The sequence below is a fragment of the Papaver somniferum genome, chromosome 7 (genome assembly GCF_003573695.1).
Source record: "Papaver somniferum cultivar HN1 chromosome 7, ASM357369v1, whole genome shotgun sequence".
NCBI lineage: Eukaryota > Viridiplantae > Streptophyta > Magnoliopsida > Ranunculales > Papaveraceae > Papaver > Papaver somniferum.
Genome location: NC_039364.1, coordinates 163,223,783 through 163,247,253, shown reverse-complemented (window position 1 = coordinate 163,247,253; position 23,471 = coordinate 163,223,783). Strand labels below are relative to the sequence as shown.

At 36.8% G+C, this 23,471-nt stretch overlaps 1 protein-coding gene across 1 annotated transcript; it reads right to left on the bottom strand.

The window, feature by feature from the left end:
- Positions 1–2,762: 2,762 nt before the first annotated feature.
- LOC113298948 (phosphatidylcholine transfer protein-like) lies at positions 2,763–6,277 on the bottom strand. The gene is made up of 6 exons (XM_026547844.1): positions 5,916–6,277; positions 4,935–5,079; positions 4,547–4,807; positions 4,114–4,195; positions 3,405–3,601; positions 2,763–3,277 (listed from the first exon to the last, which is right to left on the bottom strand). The coding sequence occupies exons 1-6, from the start codon at positions 6,146–6,148 to the stop codon at positions 2,993–2,995; spliced, it is 1,203 nt and encodes a 400-aa protein (XP_026403629.1). The 5' UTR covers positions 6,149–6,277; the 3' UTR covers positions 2,763–2,992.
- Positions 6,278–23,471: the final 17,194 nt, after the last annotated feature.

Sequence of the window (23,471 nt, the reverse complement as noted above, 5' to 3'; positions counted from 1 at the left end):
TGTTCCAAATTCCATTTCAATCATTGAAACATTCTCGGAAGACGACAATAGCTGTCTCACACAAACTATTAGCTTCAAAGCAATTTTCAAGTGATCGAATGATCAATACGAAACATTCCGAGTCTACATCAAATGTTACAAGGCGACTTTCACATGATCATCTTTTGAATTTCGTCAAGAATATAAGATGAACTTGGTTGAAGCGAAAGCTTACCAGCACATATTTCGAGAAATATGTAAGCGAGTTAAACTCAGCTCGAAATATCAAATGTGCATAATTGAAGTCTATATAGTTATACGACTTTTGTCTCAAATAGGATATAAAGTAGATAGACTTTTGAGTGATAGATGAGTTCAAGTCTCCACATACCTTTTGTTGATGAAGTTCCACAAGCTCCCCTAAGTAGTTCTTCGTCTTCAATCGATGAACACCGTGAAGTTTAATGCTCAACTACACTTTCTATCTTAATCCGACACTTAGCTATAAGTAGACTAGAAATCAAGACTTATAGTTTTGGCAACTAAACTTGACAAACAAGCTTGAGATAGCAACGCTTGCGAGTTCGACCGAGCAGTGCTCTAACAGCGTGGATAAGAATGGCCTTCAATCCATTATAATTATGCTTTGCAACACTGATTCCGTTTGCATTATATTCATATATTCCTTAGCAACAGTTTTATGTCTTCTAAGACTGTTGGAAAAGTACAGCCTTTGACTACTTGTACCCACGTTTGGAAAATGGTGAGCTTGCAAGAAGAACGTATAGCTATTTTCCACCATAAGTAATTTGTTCTGTCGAAGGCTGGTGGTATGTTAATAGATATTGAACTCTTGTCCATAAATATATAATTGTTAGGTTTCACAGTGTTTTCCTTCTCTGGTACCAATTGAAAATGAGAGGCTACCATGTACACCACCAACTCTTTCGTTACAATCACCAGTAGGTCAAAGAAAAGACCCTTGAAGAAGATTGTATATTGACTTTTTCTCTTTCTCTTCCATAGTTGATTTCCATTTAGATATACAACCAAGGTTTGTAAAACTGTTTTCAGTAGAAAAAGTCCAACAAACCCCACGGATACGTAACACTTACACTCTTATTAAAGAGAAGCCGAGATCACTAGCCACCTCTTAAAAACATTCCAAACAAATCAAAAGATAAATTTAGATATATCTATCTTAAGGAATCACAAAGTCGGAGATGAAAAGAAATTTGTGATTTCTATTTATCTTGTTCGTGATCTAAAGTTTGTGAACATCAATAACCAGTAGAACTAAATCTGGATACAAGAACTATCAGGTAAAAAGGTAATCTGACCCTTCTTCATGAATCCCTAAGTGAAGTCTTCAAAGTCGTAACCTAGGATACATTTTCGCAAAGAAACCTAGGTTACAAAGGACGACGCTAGCTTTGCAGCTAGGTTACAAGAGTGTCAGGATTAAGAAATCTTGTTGCAAAAGTTCTATTTATGGATTTTCAAGGCCACATATCGCATTGAATTCAATCTAAGTTTAGCTTGAGATTCAGGAAAACACTTTCTCAGTTTAGATGAAATTCCTAGTTAGGAATTCCTGTAAGAATGTGAAAAGTCTATCGTGAAATTACACAAAGAATATGCACTATGGTTCAGGGTTCTAGAACCATGCACAATGATAATTCATATGGGGAAATATGCCTTGAACCGTGCACAATAGCTTTTCATCTTCGGTAGCACTCTGTAACTTCGCTCAGGGCAGCCACTATGTATGGTAAATGGTAATCCTGACATTTTATTTAATAAATCTTGCCCTTTCTCAATTCAAAAAGAATAAAAAATTATAAGATTTACTCTTCCACGTGTCTTGTACGTTTTTTTGGATTTCATCATAAGACTTGTTCCAACTTCTTTTATTAATCAAACCTTTCTATACACTACTGGATGTAGCTCCCACATAGTTCATCTACGTATATGTATAATTCATAGCAGAATGTGACCGTGCACTGTCGTGTCCTTCAAAAATACAGTTTTTCTTGTGAAAAGACCTTCGACACTTTGAACCATATCCCATTCGCCAAGACCGGCATCTAACCCCGATGCAGTTCTGATTCGGAGAAGGAAAGCTTTGAACTAGGGCCTTCGACACTTTGAACCGTATCCAATTCGCCAAGACCGACATCTACCCCCGATGCAGTTCTGATTCGGAGACCGTTGCTCACATTCTGCTTCGCCATCAAGTTGCTGAAGATTTTAGGCATTCTGTGATGCAATTGTAACTGATGAATCTTTTGGTATTTCATGCCCTCTTGTAATAGCTCTTTAGTAGTTTAATAAATTTCATGCTTTAAAAAAAAATCCAAATTTGAATTTGCTTTAGCTATAAGCGATATTTTGATCATTCTCTTGCGCTTGATTTACGTGCTCCGACTACCAAACTAATGTCTCAGAAAAACGATTGATTGATTAAGCATTATTCCCTGGAACTTAAACCGGACTGTTGAGGTGAGGAATGGCTTGATAAACGTGGTTACTGAATTCACCATCTGCCAGCTTTCAAAGGGTCGCTGTTTTTGTGAGAGCAAATGGAACAGTGAGATCCCGTTCCTTTACTTCCATTACTATACTGAATTCTTTTATCCAATTCCTATCATGCCAATCCTTCTTACACTCTTTTAATGTTGTCTTGTTAGATCTTTCCCACATGCAAATATTCATCTTCTTATATGACCATATATCCACACTGCGACCTGGAAGATAACAATACACTTCAAACAACCCAAAACTAATCACAATTTGATTGATCAGAGGAGATAACACAGAAACATGGATTCTAATACAACAAATATTCATGTACGTATTTACATTTCTCTACCTAAATTTTGTTAAAATAGCTGTGACCAGAACAAGATCATGCTCCAGGTATAGAGTACGGAAGAAGATCAAAGACAATTGAAAGAGAGTAAATATGTATCTTGCGGTTGTCGTCTTGGTGATTTACTATATTGGAACGTATTTAGTTTTGAGTAACTTGGGTAGCTGGGTTTCCATGCTTCGCAAGCTTCTTCAGGATACAAGCCATGGCGATTTTTGCACCTAGGGCAGAGTGACCACGAGAAAGACAAACAATACCTCCAAGGAGAAGCAAGCCATTAGCTATTGTTTTCTTTGAAGGTTTTCTTATGAGTTTTTTCTTTTGGTTTACTTCTTCAATCCCCTGTCTAACAATGCCACCAGTCGAAGTGCCCCCAAGAAGGGAGCGGTCGGTTGTCTCAGTTGTTGTCTCTAATTCAGGTGGAACCTAAATGAAAAGAAAAAAGAAGGGGGTAAACCTAGTCAGAATCTTTTGAATGATGATTTTGGAACTTCTAGAGGTACTCAGAACACAGATGATGCATAAAACTGAAATTCCAAGGATAAAGTTGTACCTTTCGCATAAAAGTTACAGCGTTCTTGACTGAACTTGATTGAGGGCGCGTGACGGGGGAATACTTTCGCAGAGCAGCATCCATCTTACACACATAACTCCATATGCCTTTAGAAAAAGCAAGTTTTGCCATCTCCACGTTCAACCCAGCATCTTCTTGGTGCACTAATTTGATCTCACATGCATTTCGACCAGGAACTGAAATTATGCAATTCAAGTAAGCAGTGAAGTTGTTAAATATCAAGTGACAACTGATAAAAACTTAAAAAGCCTTGAAATTAGTAAAAGTGAGGAGATAAACATTAGGTCAAATCTGGGAACTTAAACAAACCAGGGAAGTACATCGATTCTCCTATTCAAGTGGTCATTTTAAGCCCACATCTCGACACTATGAATCTTAAGATCCACCAAGATGGGAGGAGCTCAGTCAATTCCAATGGTTCAAGTTTCCAAGTGCAACGTTACAAGACCAAAATATTAGCAGTACTTTAGTATTGAATATGGTACTATACTCATGAAGCACTTTACTGAGACACCTGGGACTTTTGCCATGACATCGTACGCCTAATGGTACAAACGCCTAATGGTACAAAGCTAAAGGAAGGAAGGATTTGAGTTCAGATTGTTGAACTCAGTATGAGTTATTTAAAACAGCTGATGGAGATAGTTAGTGTATGAAAACAACTGCACATGGATCACCGATCACTTGCCTTTCTTGATTCTCCAGCCTGATCTGAAGACTCCAACACGTACATATTTCTTCTGTCTAGGTACCAAAGCACTTTCACATTCCTGAACATAGCCATCAAAGGAATGTCAAGAACTAAAGGGCAAGACAAAGCGAAGAAAACATAAAGAGAGCACAGGAACTCGGCAGGGGTGTTTAAAGATTGACATCCAGCTTCACAGAATGAAGAGTATTCAAAAGCCCCAAACCATAAAAAGTGAGCTCTGAAAATTTACATCAGAGAGTCAATACTTCTGAAGAAGAGAAAGAAGATATCTGTATATTGCATATCTGTTTGTCTTTCATGCATTTCAAAATAGAACATTTCGAGATTTGATAGTGGGTTTGCGAGCTGCAATATTGATGTTTCCTAATAAATCGTAACAAGGTAACATTTGAAGATTGGTAGTACTAACCTTGATAAAACAGTAGAAAGTCTTCTCTTTGCCTTCCCACATACGCCAGGCTAAAACATACTCCCTTGGTGTCAACAGTGGAAACTTTTTTATCGTCCTTCCCATTTCTACTCCACTAATATCATCAACCTGCAATTGATCATCCTCCACGATCATCTTGTCCCACTGTTTCCTATACTCATAATCCATGTAAAAGTCTCTTAATACCTCAGTTGAACAATTCTCAAATACTGTCACACTCAGGTATTTCAAAGGACCATCCTGCAAACCCAAAATTATAATCAAACGTCAGTAAGAAAGTTCAAACAGTTTACTGAGATCAAACAATTTGACCAACCAATAAGCAACAATCATTGAATTAAGAGAGATAAAAGACAGTATCACAGACCTTAGGCTTGCAATTCTTGACACTATAAGTAACACTACTGTTTCTTTTGTCCACGACATTATTCCATTGCAAATTCTCCTCGCCCTTTTCATCCAACTCATTTATTAAATTTCTTAAGTCCGCATCAGATACAATTCCTGATATACTGCATCAAAACATTAATATGTTAATAACAGTTAGATATGTACATAGCATGCCTTATCTCATGTCAAAAACTAGGTACAACATTATAACCAACGCCATACAGAACAGAAACTCCTTCCTCACCTCCCAAATGGTTTGACAATTGTTCTCAGATGAAATGCACACATACATAAACATACCAAAAAAAACATATAAACGTATATACCTTCATATACTCAGAGACAGTCTACAAATCAAGAACCAACGAAAAAATAAAAGCACCAACCCGGAGACAAATACACCATTACCAGAACACGAATAACACATTGCACACTGTGATTTACCAAACAATAACAAGTTTCCACTAGTTGAGTTGATCAAGCACTTGGTGGTTATGCAGGAGGTCTGCGGTTTAAATCCCACTTGCACCAGATTTGCTGGAACTTGTAGGTAGCAAGACTCTTTTTCAAAAGAGTTGTTTAAACTAAAGAAAGAAAAAACTCCCCAAACAATAAAAACATATTATGATCAAGTAACTCAACTCTGCTTAATGACAAATAATAAGCTATGATCCCAGAATAACTTAAAAACATTTAATCTCTTAATATTTCCCTCACCTAGGCATTACAACCACTTCTTTCAACACTACATTACAATTTCCCAAAACAGATTACTGCTATCTACACAATAAATAAGATCTCGATGGCAATCCTACACAAATCGGGTTTGTGAGAACAACAATCAACTGTTTCAACTCAATCAGACTCCCAAATGTTTGTGAATTTTGCATCATCATAAGCTAAATCCATAAATCAAGCAAAAATGATACAAACAAAGCAGAGCTTGATTTTTTTTTACCTGGTTTGTGAATTTGGTTCAAGAGAAGCTGCCCCAGTAGTCCCAGTAGTAGAAATGACTTGAACTGATCTATTATTGTAACGATTACTGATAAAAGCCCTGAGAGATTGGCAAAGTAAAATAAAAACTAGGGCAAGGATTGTAAACCATACTTTTTGGGAATTCCCCTTCCAGAAATTTTCATCCAAAACTAGAAATCCGCCCAGATAATCAAAAACCTTAGATTCTGCCATTTTTTTAATGTAGACAGGATGAAGTTATCCACTTCTCATCCTCACCAAGTCATCTTCTTATACTAGACATAGGAGCCATCGCCATCTCTCATTTTCAGTCGCACTTTATTTACTTGGGAAGGAAACTTAATAGTATTAAAAAGGGACTCCATTTAGATCCACGAGATGCTGTTTGGAACTTTGGATGGATATATTTGGTAGGGCTCGGAAAAAATCATAGGCCCGGTGCTTGCCCCCAATATATGAGTTCTTTGTATCATTTTGGACAAATTAGGGTTAGGCCCAATCCATGGGTTACTCATAATATCATACCCCTAGTTAAAAGAATTTTAAAACCAGGTCCTGAGCTAAAAAATTTTTTATTAGAAGCTGAATTTGCGTGATTACTCTTTAGTATCAAACCTGCCTTTCTCTATCACAAACCACATTCAATCTGTTTTTGTTTTTGGAGAAAGAAAATTTGTGAAACTACCTGAGACAAAAAGAAAACTACAGACCCAATACCAGATCTATCAAAACCTTCGAGATTAGAAGCTAAGTCATGTAATTATCTTCTTCTTTCAACTACATATCTACGACGAGTTCACATTTAGTTTTATTTTTTTCTTCTTCATGTTTCAATCTTATCAAAAGATCCTATCAAGTATATTTTGTTTTGATTTTAAAGTTGTTTTATGTTCTTTTGCGAATCTATGTTCCTGATTAATGTGTGTTGATACAAAAGTTTATGAACAGATTGAAATGAGAAATGAGAAATTGGGTTTTATCCAAATTAGGGTTTGAAAAAACAATATTATGTACATCGTTGTTATTTGAGATCAGAACAAGATTTTGTTAACATACGTGTGTAATTTACTAAATTCTAATAACACTTATAACGCGGAAAACAAAGTAAATGACACAACAATATTTTGTTAACGAGGAAAACGCAAATGAAGAAAAACCCCGGGACCTAATCCAGTTTTGGATACTCTCAGAATTAAGCCGTTATACAAAATATAATACCAACTTCGTATAGTGAGACCAGGTAGACTACCCTTAGCTACTTAGTTTCCTCAGTATACCTGCGGCTTCGACTTCTAGAGTCACGTACGTGAATATCCAAGTCCTTTGGATCGTATCCCAAACAGCAAAGAAAGAATCTGTTTCGTAACCACTCTAATCAATCTTTGCTATAAAGATATTATGAGTCATTGACAAAGGCTCTTCCGTTTAAACTAATAAACTTCTTTGTCTGGTTAGATCAACCTAAACTTTGATTACCGAAATAACCAAATTCTAAATTTGCAATCAATCAATATATAACTCAAAGAGTAACTATAAGGTGATGCCAATCTCACGTAACTAGCCAATCAAGTCTATCAAAGATAAATACGATTCAAGTTGGATCCCAGTCGATCAAGGTTCGTGCACACAATTCACAAGATACGAAAACTAATAAGAAAAACTTCGTCGTCTTCAAATCTTCGTTTGTACTCACCAAACTTAGTTGACTCTAGTATTTAATTTTTAGTTGACTCTAGTATTTAATCAAGCGAGACTAGATGAGTTTTGATACTAAAATATGACAACCAAACTTGACATATCAACGCTTGGTGAGTTCAACCGAGCTATGCTCTAGAAAATAAAAATTAGTAATGTGCATTTACTAATTGGAGATTTTCTATTGAGAGATTTCAGAAATATTAGACCAACATTTATTGGAATTATGAAAACCGAATTTGGGCATTCATTACATATCTTGAGAATATATTTTGGAAATTCCTTGGTGTCCAAACATCCTTGATCTATAAATACCTAAGTTTGTATTTCTAGCAAATTATCATAAGAGCCAGACACTTCATTTCTTGTTGTTTCTGATGGAGCCGTCTATTCGGAGAGGAAAGTATCCTAATTAAGTGAAATATCTTACGACCGCTCGTTTACAGAATTCTTTGGGATCAAGAAGCTCTACGAGTACCGTTGGTGGGAAACTAGATAATTGCAGTGTTATTAGTTTTCGATTTGATGTGATTGACTAACGGTTGTTGAAACTTTGATTGCACCTAGTTTGTTTATGCTTGAGAATATTCTCTTCTGATATAAGATTCACTCAGAATAAATCAAAGTATCGATGGGATCTTTAGAACTGTTGTCAGATCTAAAGACATCTTGTGATAATCCATTTTTAATAGACTCCGTTCTGTGCGTGATTGATCACAAGAGATTCAAGTGGTGTTGTGCAAGTTTCATAGATAAAAAAAGATTTGAATACGAAGAAGAATTCTTATTAATTTTCGTATCTTATGGATTTAGTGCACAAACCTTGATCGGCTGGGATCCAACTACAATCGATTTATCTTTGATAGATCTGATTGATTATTTGTGTGAGATCGGCATTCTCTATATTTATCTTTGAGATCTATATTGATTGAGTGTGAATCTATGATTAAACAAAAAATCATTTGTCAACGACTCATCTATATCTTGTAGCAAGATTGATTAGAGTGGTTACCAAACAAATTCTTCCTTTGCTGTTTGGAATACGATCCAAAGGACTTGTTATTCACGTGCGTGACTCTAGAAGTCGAAGGCGCAGGGATACTGATGGAACTAAGTAGCTATGGGTAGTCTGCTTGGTCTCAACTATACGAAGTTGGTATTAGATTTTGTATAGCGGCTCAATTCTGAGAGTATTCAAAACTGGACTAGGTCCCGGGGTTTTTCTGCATTTGCGGTTTCCTCATTAACAAAATCTTGATGTGTCATTTACTTTTATATTTCGCGATTATAATTGTTTTTATTATAATTAAAAGTAAATTACACTTGTACGTTAACTCTATAATACTTGAATGTGATCCTATAGAGTTTGGTTATTACCGAACCTATTATCAAGTAACACACTTTGTTGTCGTATTGTCTCGATCTTGTATCAGTAGTCAATCACACTAGTTATCTTGTTGTTGTATTGTCTCGATCTCGTATCCAGAGACAATCACACAAGTGTCAACTAAATTGTCGTTGTCTCGACTCTGTTTTTAGACGATCACATTCGGTAGAGGACTTATAGGTTGAAACAAAAAGATTGTGGTCTATTTGGGTACCCTCGTCTTTTCAATTGGTATCAATGCGGGCAAACACGAAAATATCTAGCGATATGTGTTTGGTGCGATCCAACCTATAAGATTTGAATCTAATGGATGATTCAGTTAATGTTATGCGAGATTGCGAATACTCAAAAGTTGGGAATGCTACTACTTCGTTAACTCATGATCCAAGATTTAAGGAGATTAATGGTGCATTTGAGTCAAATTCGAATGTCAAAGAAGATGCTGAGAAATACTTGGTAAAACTCCTAAAGCCTATAAGATCTCTGTCTACAAGGATGTTAATATTAAAGACAAAATCTAATCTTCTTAAGCAATAGATCAGAGAAAAGGACATTCAACTAAATATTCTAGCCAAAAAGTATATGGATCTCACTGTCAAAGTAGAGGCTCTTGGTAAATCTCTTACTCAAGAACAAGAGATTCATCTTATGAGTCTGACCTATGATTTTGTTATAATTTCTTCTGATGAAGAAACCAAAAGTACTTGCTCGACTTTCACAGATTGTGATAACAAGACTTGTTTGATCACGTATAAAATAGATCATGATGATGGTAGTCTACCTAACTACATCAAGTCAGAAGAAAATGAAAAACCATCTTCTACAACTACTGATGATCAAACGAAATCTTGTCCAAAGGAAACTTTGAACCGATTCCATGAGAAAGGTCTTAAGGAATACAGCTTTCAGTTACTTGACAAGAAACTTATACTTCTTAAAAATACTATTGTAAAAGTATTAAAAGAAGTATCTTGTCTTAAAAAACTGAAAGATCATTCCTCAGTAGAAAGACAGGATATACCCCAACCTGATAAAATCAACTCAAGAGAATTAGATGAAAGATTTAATGATCACTTCTGGAAAAAAGTTCCACCTTACTTATGTCGAAACAGTCTCTGTTTACATGAAGGTAGTTCACCTACTGAACGGTTCCAGGAGAAATGGAAGGAAATAATTTCTGCCAAAAGAAACAATCAAGAAAGATTTTCAATAATTGTTTCCGATGATCAAGCTGATGTGCATAATAAGGAAATCCTTAGAATGAGAAAATCATATGAAAATCGCATTAACAGAATTAAGAGAGATTTATCTATCTCTGAAAATTCTTACATCGGTAAATTTTCTCCTCATGATCATACCTTTATTACGGAAGGATCACCTTCTTGGGAGAAAATACTTTGGGCAGATACCTCCAAAGAGAAACATGAACTATGTTTCTGTTATACTAAGCATGATAAGGCTTACTACGATACAACCTAGTTGTATGGAGTATGTGCCCCATCATCCAAGTTCTTGCTCATAACTTTGGGATGAGGAAGCACATAAAACGAGAGCACATTTGTTTTGTGTTTGTATCAGAAAATCTGTGATAATCTTTGGATAAACTACGAATCCATTTTGTCTAAAAAAATGTTCATGTTTATCATGATCTTCCATAATTAGGTTTTATTTGAGATTTTCGTAGTTTAATAAACCTTCCAGCATGAGAATTTTGGACACAAGGAAACAAAAATATATTCTTTATATATTTTCAGAAAATCCTTGAATATTTTCGGCCGGAAAGTTGTTTCTTCTTAAGAGAAACTTTCTCTTGCTTGTATTGAGAAATCCTGATTAATTCTTATTTAAATCCTTGAGCATGCCTCCAATAACTCGCAGTACTACAAAGGTAGATAAGGAGGAAGCTCAAAGAGTTAAGGATTTTCAAGCAGTCGGTACGGAAAGGAAGAAGAAGATCATATCAAAAATCATGTCTGATTATGAATCTGATAGTTGTACCGGATCCCAAGATGAGTCATGTTTGTTGGCTTTCAACTTTCAAGATCCAAAAGAAACCAAGTGGATACCTTCTGATAGTATGGTAAACTTTATCCATGGTTTCGAAGAACTAAGAACCAATCTCATAATAACGGTTCGAAATCAAGATCGGATAAAGGATAGAATTGAAGAAACAAAAGCTGATCTTGCAGACACGAAGGAACAAGTTGAAAATGTTAAAAAACAAGAAGTGGTTGCTGACAAGTCTCTCGAGACAAGCTTCGAGAGTTTGAACGCCGAAGAAACCTCAGTAAATAATCAGAGCACCACTAGGGATTAAGTTATGTGCTGAGAAACTTAATCAGAAAATAGACATCAATGTATTGATTTATCTCGATATTTTTGTATAAGGTCTATTTTGAATAAAACTATCAATTATTAATGAATAAAATAATTTTTGTTTCATGTGATAGTTGCCGGTTACATAGCCTGTGAATGAATGTTTATATTTTTTCTATGTGTTTTCGGTTTATGAGATGTCTGATTTCGGTTTTTATTAACCTCAATATTCGATCTCATATGGCGTAACCCTTATATTTGTGTGGCTTTTTGATTTAGTGGGATTAAGTTCTAGCCCATGTTGCTAGGCTTTATCAAAGGATCATAAGGTGTTTAGATTGAAACTCATATGTGAAAAGTCACAATACGTTGAACCAATTTGTGTTTACATGAGTTGTATTTAGCATAACATATGTGTTTCGGGTTTTCAACTTTTACTATTGGCACGCATTAGTCAAAACTGATTCAACCTTTCTCTGGTAAAGGTTGTTTTTTTTGTTGTTCTTTTGTTTTAGCGAGAGGATGACAACACACTGGGGGAGAGTTCTTATTTGAACTTGCGCTTAATGATATATCTTTCTGGGGAGTAGTGGCTGCAGAAATTGAGGTAACAAATTTGTTAGTTAATCGTTTTCCTGTTTAAGAAAAGTCTTTTTATATTGCATATTTTTGTCTTTTTCTTAACAAAATTTCGGTACAATTGATATGTTCCATTATGTGGTGTATGGATTATTTATGTGATTCAATTGTTTCCGGTTAAGAAATGTGTCAATCTATTTGGATTATTATTTGGTATCTTCTTTATTGTTGGGTATCAAGTGTTTTTTCTTAACGAAATTTGGTGCAATTGTGGAGTTGTAATGTTTATATTTGTTCAATTGCTTCCGGTTAAGAAAATAATTGTGCAAGTCAATTTATTTTGGTTTGTATCTATTGTTTGAGGCTTAACAAAATACGGGATCATTTGTTTAGTCCAATTGATTCTGGATAAGAGAAACTAAGTTAATTCTGATCTTAGTTAGACGTATCAATTGGAGGATTCGGTTATTCAAGTCTAATTGAATGCCTTAACAAGAAAAACTAGTTAGAGCCTGATGAGAAAAATAAAGTTAATTCTGATCTTTATTTTGTCTTATCGAAACAAGCGATTGTACATACGCAATCGGTCCAACAATGGAATTGAGTATCTTAGTCGAATTGTTGGATTATAGGGAAAATTGCTCTAGGCAACTGTTTCCTTGATAACATATTGAAACTAAATTACTTTTGTAGTTTCGGTTTTAATATTGGTTATCTAAAATGGTATATGAAACCTTTGTGCTTAACTCTTATAGGTTGTATACAAGTCTCATAGATTTGTCAGATTCTTTGGGTTTGTCCTTTATTTGCACGAACCTTTATCATTTTGTGAAAAAAGGGGGAGAAATATATGGAGTAAACAAGTGATTTTTAATCACTAGGAACGGGAAATTGTGCTTAAACGTTATATCTAACGAAAGAGTAAAGTGTTGCCTAAGGGGGAGAAACATATCATATTGCTGTGTAGTAATACTTACTACAAAAGGGGAATAACAAAAATGTTCGGATTGAATATTTACCTAGTTTACATTTAGGGGGAGTAAAAGCTTTTGTTATTCAAATGTCAACAGCGGCATTTATTGATTGAATATTTGCAGGTTATTGTGTTGTTGAAACTTGAAATCAAGCGTATGAAGAATGAGTTATTTTATAATTCGTTTAGCTCCATATGTAATAAGAGTTTTGTCACAAAAATTGACAAAAGGGGAGATTGTTAGAGCATAGATCGGTTGAACTCCCCAAGCGTTGGTATGTCAAGTTTGGTTGTCATATTTTAGTATCAAAACTCATCTAGAGTCGCTTGATTAAATACTAGAGTCAACTTCGTTTAGTTTGGACTAGAAAGTCTAGGAATGTTGATACATACAAGTATTACTCCGAAGACCTGAAGAATGTGACGAAGTAACGAACTACAACAACGACATCATCCTTCCACTTGAGGTTAGTACTATTGACTTGAACTGTTTCATTCCTAACGTATCTTTCAAGTCGTGCTATATTGAAAACATAAATGCGAAGCTGTATATACTGTACATACTGTATATAATACTCTAGTGATGTAACATGATCATAATAGTGCGATCATAGTATTAAGAAATTAGACTACATACGAGGTATAACTCTTATCTTTTGAAACTTCATAGATATGACATCGACATAATCTTGTATATAGTGTTATGATTATGTAAATGGGTTATGGTGAAGATTTCATCCTAGGAAACAATGTTTTACATTTGTTTAAAGGAAGTACATTCATGAAATTGTTTCATGAATTGAAAGGGAAATCAATAGGTCTATTGGTACGGATATTCATTGCATATCTTTGGATAACCAATATGTGTGACTTGGTAGAACCAATCTTAACTCAGGTTATGTATCTTGGTATAACCGATCACAATGCCTAGACTTATGATTTGGTATGACCGGTTGTTGATGGTGGATTTTCGACAAGGGCTAAAATCGTAAAATCACGTACTGCGTGTTTCTGACCCGGCTTCAGGAACGCATGTGACGATTCATATTTTACGATCCGTGAATCTTTTCACGATCTCTGACAGAGCGAACATTCCTCTCAGAGCTATAATGAATATGTTTCTCGAAATGCCTCCCCAGCTGAGCGTTCGATGCTTCACACATTTCACTATCACCTCTACGTAGAATCAAATGATTGGGCAGTTCTCTAGACATAATTGTTTGTTAGAGAGCTTAACGCCTTCAGGACGTCGCGCTGCACGTTGTTCCCTGACTACATAGAGAGACCCACCTCTACATAGAATCTTAATGATTGGGCGGTTCTCTAAACATAATTGTTTGTTAGACAGCTTAACGCCTTCAGGACGTCACGCCGCTCGTTGTTCCCTGACTATGTAGAGAAACCGTGTGTAGAATCAGGCGGTTCTTTAGACATAATTTTTTGTTAGAGAGCTTAACGCCTTCAGGACGTCACGCCGCTTGTTGTTCCCCGACTATACACCCCCTCAGAACGAATATGATACTTCAACTATCTCATATCTCGATTCTGCAAATAGATTAATTCTAGCGTGTCATTCGCCAACAGAATTCCTAGAAAATAATTTATTTTATCTCATTACTCTGTTCCCTGAATCCCCGGCTGGATTTCATGGATTAGTAATAGATACTCAACTCATTTTATTACTCCGTTTCATGAATCATTCCCAACTGAATTTCATGAATTGGTAATAAATATTCAACAATCGGGCATCCGAGCCATCACCGAGTAAGTCCCGAGAAAATGGTGCAAGTGTACTGGAGGGCCCGGAGATGTGTGTGAAATATGAAGAGCAATGAAACGCGGGCCTACAGTAATACCGCAAGTGCACGGTCGTCAGTTGTAGCTCGTGCAAGTACGGGTCGATCCACAGAGACTGGGGGTGTTTGGAGTTTCTAGCTATTTGGGCTCTAAATTGCTATTGGGCTTAGTGTCTTTTGATGTGAACTGGGCTTAGTAACAGTGAACTGGGCCTTTGATTTTGAATTTGGGCTTGGGCTCAGTGTAGTGAACTGAGCCCTGGATCTCTAAACTTGATTCTAGACCTTTGCAAGTGCGTTGGGCTTTGAGTTCACAGTGGACTGGACTTAACCTTTTTGGGTTTCTGAGTGATTTGAACTTTTTGGTGTAAACTTGAGCTGAGCCTGTTTGAGCTAACAGTTTGGGCCTTACCTTGAGCTAGGCTTTTGAGCTTTAAACAGATTACAATGGGCTTTTGTAAGTCAAGGTAATGAATGCAGTAACAAGAACAGGAGAAACAAATGAGAAGAAAGAGCAAATAGTGGCAGTAAAACTATGATATTTACAAAGCAATGAAGATGGTAGTGAAATAATGAGACAATGGATGATAAAACAACAAACACAAGAAAACAGATACAAATACAAAACACAAAACAGGTGACAGTGACAGTGGAGAGTGATAGTTAAGAAAAGCAAAGGAAATGGTGAAAATGGCAGTGAGGATGGCAATGAGGTAACAGTGGTAGTGAAACAAAGGCAGCAGCCTAAGGCAAAGGTATTGAGCAACAGTGACAGAAAAGGAAAAAGATGCAGAACTGTGTGAAGTTACTAAGGCAATTGAAACCACCTTGTGTCCTAGCCAAACAATGTGATCCTAGGTTGAGTTGAAAATCCTATGCATACATCTAGAATGGGAGGAAAACTAATTTGCTCACTAGTTTGCCCCTAGCATTGACTGTCTTTTGACAGAACAATCAGTCACAGGCACTATGAGCATCAATCTCTTCCCATTGCTCAATCAAAACACTGCACTAAGGCTCTAACCTAGCATTCCACTATCAGACAGTGCACTAAAGCTTCATCTGAGCCTCAGCAGTGAACTCAGAACATAATTAACATTAAAATGGAACTAAACATGATCATGTGAAATAGCATAGCATTTAAACTACTAAACAGTGAATGAAAATTGCAAATGAAGAACCCTAAAAATTAACAGTGAAATCAAATTGACATTGAGAATTAAATTAACCCAATTAGGGGGTATCTCGGCTAACCAAGAACAGTTTTTGCATTCTCTACAGCTTCCCTTTTATAGCTTACAACAAAATCCTTAATTTCACAAAACCCTAAATTTGCAAACCCTAACTTTTGGGGAAAATCAAATTCGACATACCCATGTGTAAATTGGCTTCGACCCATGCTTCTTGATGTCCCTCTGATGCTCTTCCTGCTCCAATTGATGTACTACAACCCTAGCTCGAGTTGTTTCATCAACTCCACACCTAGGTCAGAGAGATGTGGGTTTGAAAAAGCAACTAGGCTAGAGGGTTGGGGAAAGTAAGGGTGATTGAGGTGGTGTCGGGGTATGTAGATGGTTGTGAGGCAGAGGGTGGCAGTGGACATGGAAGAGAGGCAGGAGCAGAGCTCGACTGCAACTGTCGGGGGAAGAAGAAAGTTTTTGGGGAAAAAGGATTTGGGGAAGAAGAACTTGTTTGGGTGAAGTCGATGGTTTTGGATGCTAGGGTGTGAAGCGGGGATAGCGAATTTTGATGAACATCGAGTAAAGAGCGTTGGATGATCCCATATAGATTGAATCGAACGGCTACGATGGAGAGGTATGTAGCGACCGTTGGATTATGAGATACAACAAAATTGACGGCTTCAGATGGAGTTAGGTACTATGGTGTTTGACAGGAGCTTCGGATTTTGATGCACAATGATGAGGCGACCGTTGGATGACAAGATGGATCCAATCTGACGGCTCTCATGGAAATGGGTATGGATAATGGAAATGGATTTGGGTAAGAGTTTTGGGTCTTGGGTATGCCAAGCCCATATCTTCTTTAAGAACAATTCTTCCTCTTCAATCCCACTTCTAGTTGATCCGGCTCTTGCAAACATCATTCTTCGCTTCCTCCTAGCGGGAGTCTTTGCCGTTTCTTTGCTCTTTTTCGCTCCGTGAGTTAACCAGGCTTTATTTAGTACCTAAAAATGCAAAATTAATTAAGAAAAGTATTTATTCTTGAAAACAACGAAAACACAGAATATGGGATAAAATGTAGAATTAATGCACAAAAGATGAGTTAAATGCCAAGAAAAATATATAGAAATATGCACTTTTTAGCACTCATCAAATACCCCCAAACCTGAATTTTACTTGTCCTCAAGTAAAACAAAACTAAGGAAATCCTACCTATACCACTGTCGCTGGTCTCTCGAATGCATTTAGCGTATGTACTAAGCCTTTTAAACCACTAAGTGTCCCTAGTGGACGAGTGAAGTCTCGTGAAGGTTTGCTTAGAACGTACCTACAAAGTTCTAGGACAAAATATAAGCTCAGATTCCATCAAATGTGACATGTTCAAGACAGTTGAAGCTCACAGCAAAATGGAGATGTCAATCTAGCTACCGAAGGCACAATCCTAGCACTGATAACAAATAAAGACATGTGATAAGAGTGTAAAGTGTATCTACACATGTGTAAAGAAAGATCGGATGTTATGACTACTAATCACCAAGAGATAGTTTCTCAGGCTAAGAACCAAGGTCGAAATCTAGCTAGCTGTCCGGACTTTACGAGAATTGTGAATGAGTTGGAGGTATTTCACAATTACTCGCGTTGTACATCAATGGCATACACCCTCCTTGCTTATTACAATGAAACAACAAAAGATGACTCTTTACATGACTCTTATTTACATTGACTACTCTCTTTTATTTTTGGAACAAGAGAGGATGGAATTGATAAATACTTGATTTTTTTGTTTTTTTGTTTTTTTTTTTTTTTTTTTTTTTTTTTTTTTTTTTTTTTTTTGAAAAGGAAACACTTTTGATACATATACAAAAGGAAACAAAATATTACATGACACTTTGCAAGAGGTAGCCCTTTTTGATGCACCCAGTTAAATTCGATGGTTGTTTTTCTTAATGTAACCTCCACCTTCTATCCCAACCAACCAAAGAACAAGCTAGTCAAGTTTCGTTCAGTATTCTAAAGTGATTGGCAATCGTGACTTCCTATCAAACACCTTGAAGATCGAGGCTATACATGTATTGGTAGATCGTGCGCGTGCAAATTTCTTATCACTATGTGAATTGTGCTAGAATCAGGGTGCCTAAATATCTAGACTAAGACTCCTAATAATTACATATTTGCACAAGAGTCAACATTTCAAGGTAAATGAGCTCCATTTTTATGTTTTTTTTTTTTAATTTTTTATTTTCATTTTTCATTTTTTTCAAAAAGAAGGAGTTCTTGTTTTCAATTATGGCATATTATCAAAGTATCTACTTTTCACCCCCAAACCTAAACTAAACATTGTCCTCAATGTTTCAAAATATGAACAAAATTATAATACAACATATGAAGAGGATCATGTTGAGTAGAGAAAAGGAAAGAGAATACCCGATTTCGGCGAAAGCAATATTAGAACTCCGTTATTCAAGGCAAGAATCCAACATATGTCAGCCGAGATCATATTGGATTAGCAAAATATATACAAAAGGAACAAAAAGGTTTTTAAGAAATTTTATCTACTGGATTATATACAAAAATTCACCATACACTAACAATCTAAAGAGTTGAGGATCAACCCAAAAGACAAAGTGTAGAGGTTTCAACAGCTTCACAATGAAAGAAAAGCACGTGAAGCTGTGAAACCAAATGAGCTACCCCCAAACCTGGATTTTACAGAAGAATAATTTTGAAAACAAAATCTCGCAGTTTTGGGGGTTCATCATGCACAAGGTCTAGCTCGAAATGAACTGTGCTAGGGACGGGCAAACATGCTAATTCCAACTGTGGTTCCTCAAATGTATTATACTTAGAAGCAAAATAGTCCAAGAGGACTTGGGAAGCACACAGTTCCAAACCTAGATTAGGGACTCTCAGAAAAGTCGGTTTGACAATATGGGTACAAACCAAATCTAGGTTGGGTGGAAGGCCATCAGATTGTGACTTATGTAGGACGATAGGCACATCATTATTAATCACATCAACATCTCCTAAGTCTTCTACAAGTGTCACAACATGCTCACCATGCTCACACAAATCAGAATCATCAACATCATCAGAAGAATTATTCTCATGCATCGGCAAATCAGTGGAAACATCACAACGTGACCCAGGTAGAGAATCAGACACATCAAATATATTTTCATGCATATTAGTGTCTACAGAAGATTCAACTATTCCTATGTCATGCTCATCTTCACAGAATAATTGTACGAATCCCATGTCAATATCAAAATCATATGAATTACAATGAGTATTAGAAAGAACAACATGCATGAAGGTCGAGGGCGAGAAGCCATATGTTTTTGAACCAACAGGTTCCACAATATTTTCATGTTCTTCTAACATATCATCATAATCATCATCATGGTAGCATGCATATTGGTCCTCATTAACAGTGGTGGTGTCATTAGTCGATTCATGTTCCTCTAAATTAGGTTCATATTCAACATTATTTACATGAATGGGACTAGACACTTCATTAGGGACAACATACATTTCCTCATGAATTTCCTCCTTTTGTAGGTGAAGCAAAATCTGATCTAAATATGCATGAATTCGTGATGTAGATCTATCATAGTCTTGCTTACTGAGTCTTAAAGCTTCTGTGGTGGAGTCTAAATTCATGGGAGTACCAAATTCTTCATGTTCAAATTGTGGTGAATGGTACATGTGTGCATGGTCATTAGGGTTTACAAAATATTGATCGCAACCCTCAAAGGATTGATTATGGTCCCAATGACTACCATCCTCACAATTTATGGGCATTTCATACCTTGGATTTTCTCTAGATTGCCTAAAAGTATGCAAAATATGACAATTCTCAACAGGGTGGTCTAAACTACCACATGCGGGACATGCATAGATTTCAGGTTGCCTAAGAAAATTAGATGTGACAGATTCCTCATGTGATTGCATTTCTAAAGCTGTGATTCGAGCTTCTATTTGATCCATAAGTGATGATTGTGTGAGTGAGGCTCTAGCAGAATGTTCATTTTCACGTTGCGATGAATGATGCATGTATGAATAGTCATTAGGGTTCATGTATTGCGGCTCGGGACTTTGAAAATGTCCATAATAATTCCTATGACTATTGACATCATGGTCCGTGGAAGGTTCATAACGTGAAGTTTGTCCATATGCAAGTTCTCTAAGGGATTTGTTGTACTCCCCAACTGTAGAAAAAGATCTATTCATGATTGGCTCAAAAGCTAAGTAAAGAATGTACAAAGCTCAGAATTTGGTTTTTAAAGGGTTTGGATTTTTGGGAAAAATTTGGTTTTGGTGGGAGACATTTTTTTTTTTTTTTGGTTTTTTAAAATTTGGGAGCAAGTTTGGTTTTAATGGGATAAAGAAGAAAAAATTTGGTTGTTAAAATGGGAGCAAGTAAAATTTGGTTTTTGAATGGGAGAAAAGTTTTGGTTTTTGAAATTAGGAGCAAAATTTTGGTTTTTTTTTTTTTTTTTTTTTTTTTTTTTTTTTTTTTTAACAGAAAATAAAATTTGGTTTTTGAATGGGAGCAAGCCCACTGTTGGTTTTGTGTTTGCTTTGGCTCAGCTGGTTTGAAAACGTTTGGTGAAACTGAGTCCAAAATCTCGGCCTAGAATTTGGGTACTCGGCCCACTAACGAGTTAACCTAGCGTGATCGGTTACAAGCTCAGCTGGGTTTAAAAACCCAGAATACAAAATACCAGTCCAAATTAAACAAGGTCACAAAAATTAAATACAAGCCCACAAATTAAACAAACAAGCCCACAAAAATTAATTACAAACCCAACAGAAAATAAAAAGCCCAAAAATTGGCTTTAATATTACAAGCCCACAATTAAAAATTGGAAGCCCACAATTCGGGTTCTCTTAAATGGGTTACCTTTTAAGCACAGCCCAGCTGCTCTGATATTGTTGCAAAAACCCAGTTGGGCTTTGGTTCTTTTCCTTGGTGGCGTCCCAGCTGAGGAAAAACTGGTTCAGAACAGCAGGTCCAACAGCAAATGAAGTGAAGCAGATGCAGATGCAAATGCTATGCAGTGAAATGCAAAATAGCCAAGAAAACTACAAGAAAAACACAGCACCAATCCCCGGCAGCGGCGCCAAAAACTTGGTGGGCCCGGAGATGTGTGTGAAATATGAAGAGCAATGAAACGCGGGCCTACAGTAATACCGCAAGTGCACGGTCTTCAGTTGTATCTCGTGCAAGTACGGGTCGATCCACAGAGACTGGGGGTGTTTGGAGTTTCTATCTATTTGGGCTCTAAATTGCTATTGGGCTTAGTGTCTTTTGATGTGAACTGGGCTTGGTAACAGTGAACTGGGCCTTTGATTTTGAATTTGGGCTTGGGCTCAGTGTAGTGAACTGAGCCCTGGATCTCTAAACTTGATTCTAGACCTTTGCAAGTGCGTTGGGCTTTGAGTTCACAGTGGACTGGACTTAACCTTTTTGGGTTTCTGAGTGATTTGAACTTTTTGGTGTAAACTTGAGCTGAGCCTGTTTGAGCTAACAGTTTGGGCCTTAGCTTGAGCTAGGCTTTTGAGCTTTAAACAGATTACAATGGGCTTTTGTAAGTCAAGGTAATGAATGCAGTAACAAGAACAGGAGAAACAAATGAGAAGAAAGAGCAAATAGTGGCAGTGAAACTGTGATATTTACAAAGCAATGAAGATGGTAGTGAAATAATGAGACAATGGATGATAAAACAACAAACACAAGAAAACAGATACAAATACAAAACACAAAACAGGTGACAGTGACAGTGGAGAGTGATAGTGAAGAAAAGCAAAGGAAATGGTGAAAATGGCAGTGAGGATGGCAATGAGGTAACAGTGGTAGTGAACCAAAGGCAGCAGCCTAAGGCAAAGGTATTGAGCAACAGTGACAGAAAAGGAAAAAGATGCAGAACTGTGTGAAGTTACTAAGGCAATTGAATCCACCTTGTGTCCTATCCAAACAATGTGATCCTAGGTTGAGTTGAAAATCCTATGCATACATCTAGAATGGGAGGAAAACTAATTTGCTCACTAGTTTGCCCCTAGCATTGACTGTCTTTTGACAGAACAATCAATCACATGCACTATGAGCATCAATCTCTTCCCATTGCTCAATCAAAACACTGCACTAAGGCTCTAACCTAGCATTCCACTATCAGACAGTGCACTAAAGCTTCATCTGAGCCTCAGCAGTGAACTCAGAACATAATTAACATTAAAATGGAACTAAACATGATCATGTGAAATAGCATAGCATTTAAACTACTAAACAGTGAATGAAAATTGCAAATGAAGAACCCTAAAAATTAACAGTGAAATCAAATTGACATTGAGAATTAAATTAACCCAATTAGGGGGTATCTCGGCTAACCAAGAACAGTTTTTGCATTCTCTACAGCTTCCCTTTTATAGCTTACAACAAAATCCTTAATTTCACAAAACCCTAAATTTGCAAACCCTAACTTTTGGGGAAAATCAAATTCGACATACCCATGTGTAAATTGGCTTCGACCCATGCTTCTTGATGTCCCTCTGATGCTCTTCCTGCTCCAATTGATGTACTGCAACCCTAGCTCGAGTTGTTTCATAAACTCCACACCTAGGTCAGAGAGATGTGGGTTTGAAAAAGCAACTAGGCTAGAGGGTTGGGGAAAGTGATGGTGATTGAGGTGGTGTCGGGGTATGTAGATGGTTGTGAGGCAGAGGGTGGCAGTGGACATGGAAGAGAGGCAGGAGCAGAGCTCGACTGCAATTGTCGGGGGAAGAAGAAAGTTTTTGGGGAAAAAGGATTTGGGGAAGAAGAACTTGTTTGGGTGAAGTCGATGGTTTTGGATGCTAGGGTGTGAAGCGGGGATAGCGAATTTTGATGAACATCGAGTAAAGAGCGTTGGATGATCCCATATAGATTGAATCGAACGGCTACGATGGAGAGGTATGTAGCGACCGTTGGATTATGAGATACAACAAAATTGACGGCTTCAGATGGAGTTAGGTACTATGGTGTTTGACAGGAGCTTCGGATTTTGATGCACAATGATGAGGCGACCGTTGGATGACAAGATGGATCCAATCTGACGGCTCTCATGGAAATGGGTATGGATAATGGAAATGGATTTGGGTAAGAGTTTTGGGTCTTGGGTATGCCAAGCCCATATCTTCTTTAAGAACAATTCTTCCTCTTCAAGCCCACTTCTAGTTGATCCGGCTCTTGCAAACATCATTCTTCACTTCCTCCTAGCGGGAGTCTTTGCCGTTTCTTTGCTCTTTTTCGCTCCGTGAGTTAACCAGGCTTTATTTAGTACCTAAAAATGCAAAATTAATTAAGAAAAGTATTTATTCTTGAAAACAACGAAAACACAGAATATGGGATAAAATGTAGAATTAATGCACAAAAGATGAGTTAAATGCCAAGAAAAATATATAGAAATATGCACTTTTTAGCACTCATCATGTACTTGAAAATAAGGCACGAAAGAGCACCCGAACGCACGAACAATCATTCAAAAATATGGACAAACGAACAACTTATGAAGGAAAATAATATTAAATAAAATAAACAAGAGGCGTGGGACCGGGCCCACTGGTCGGCCGG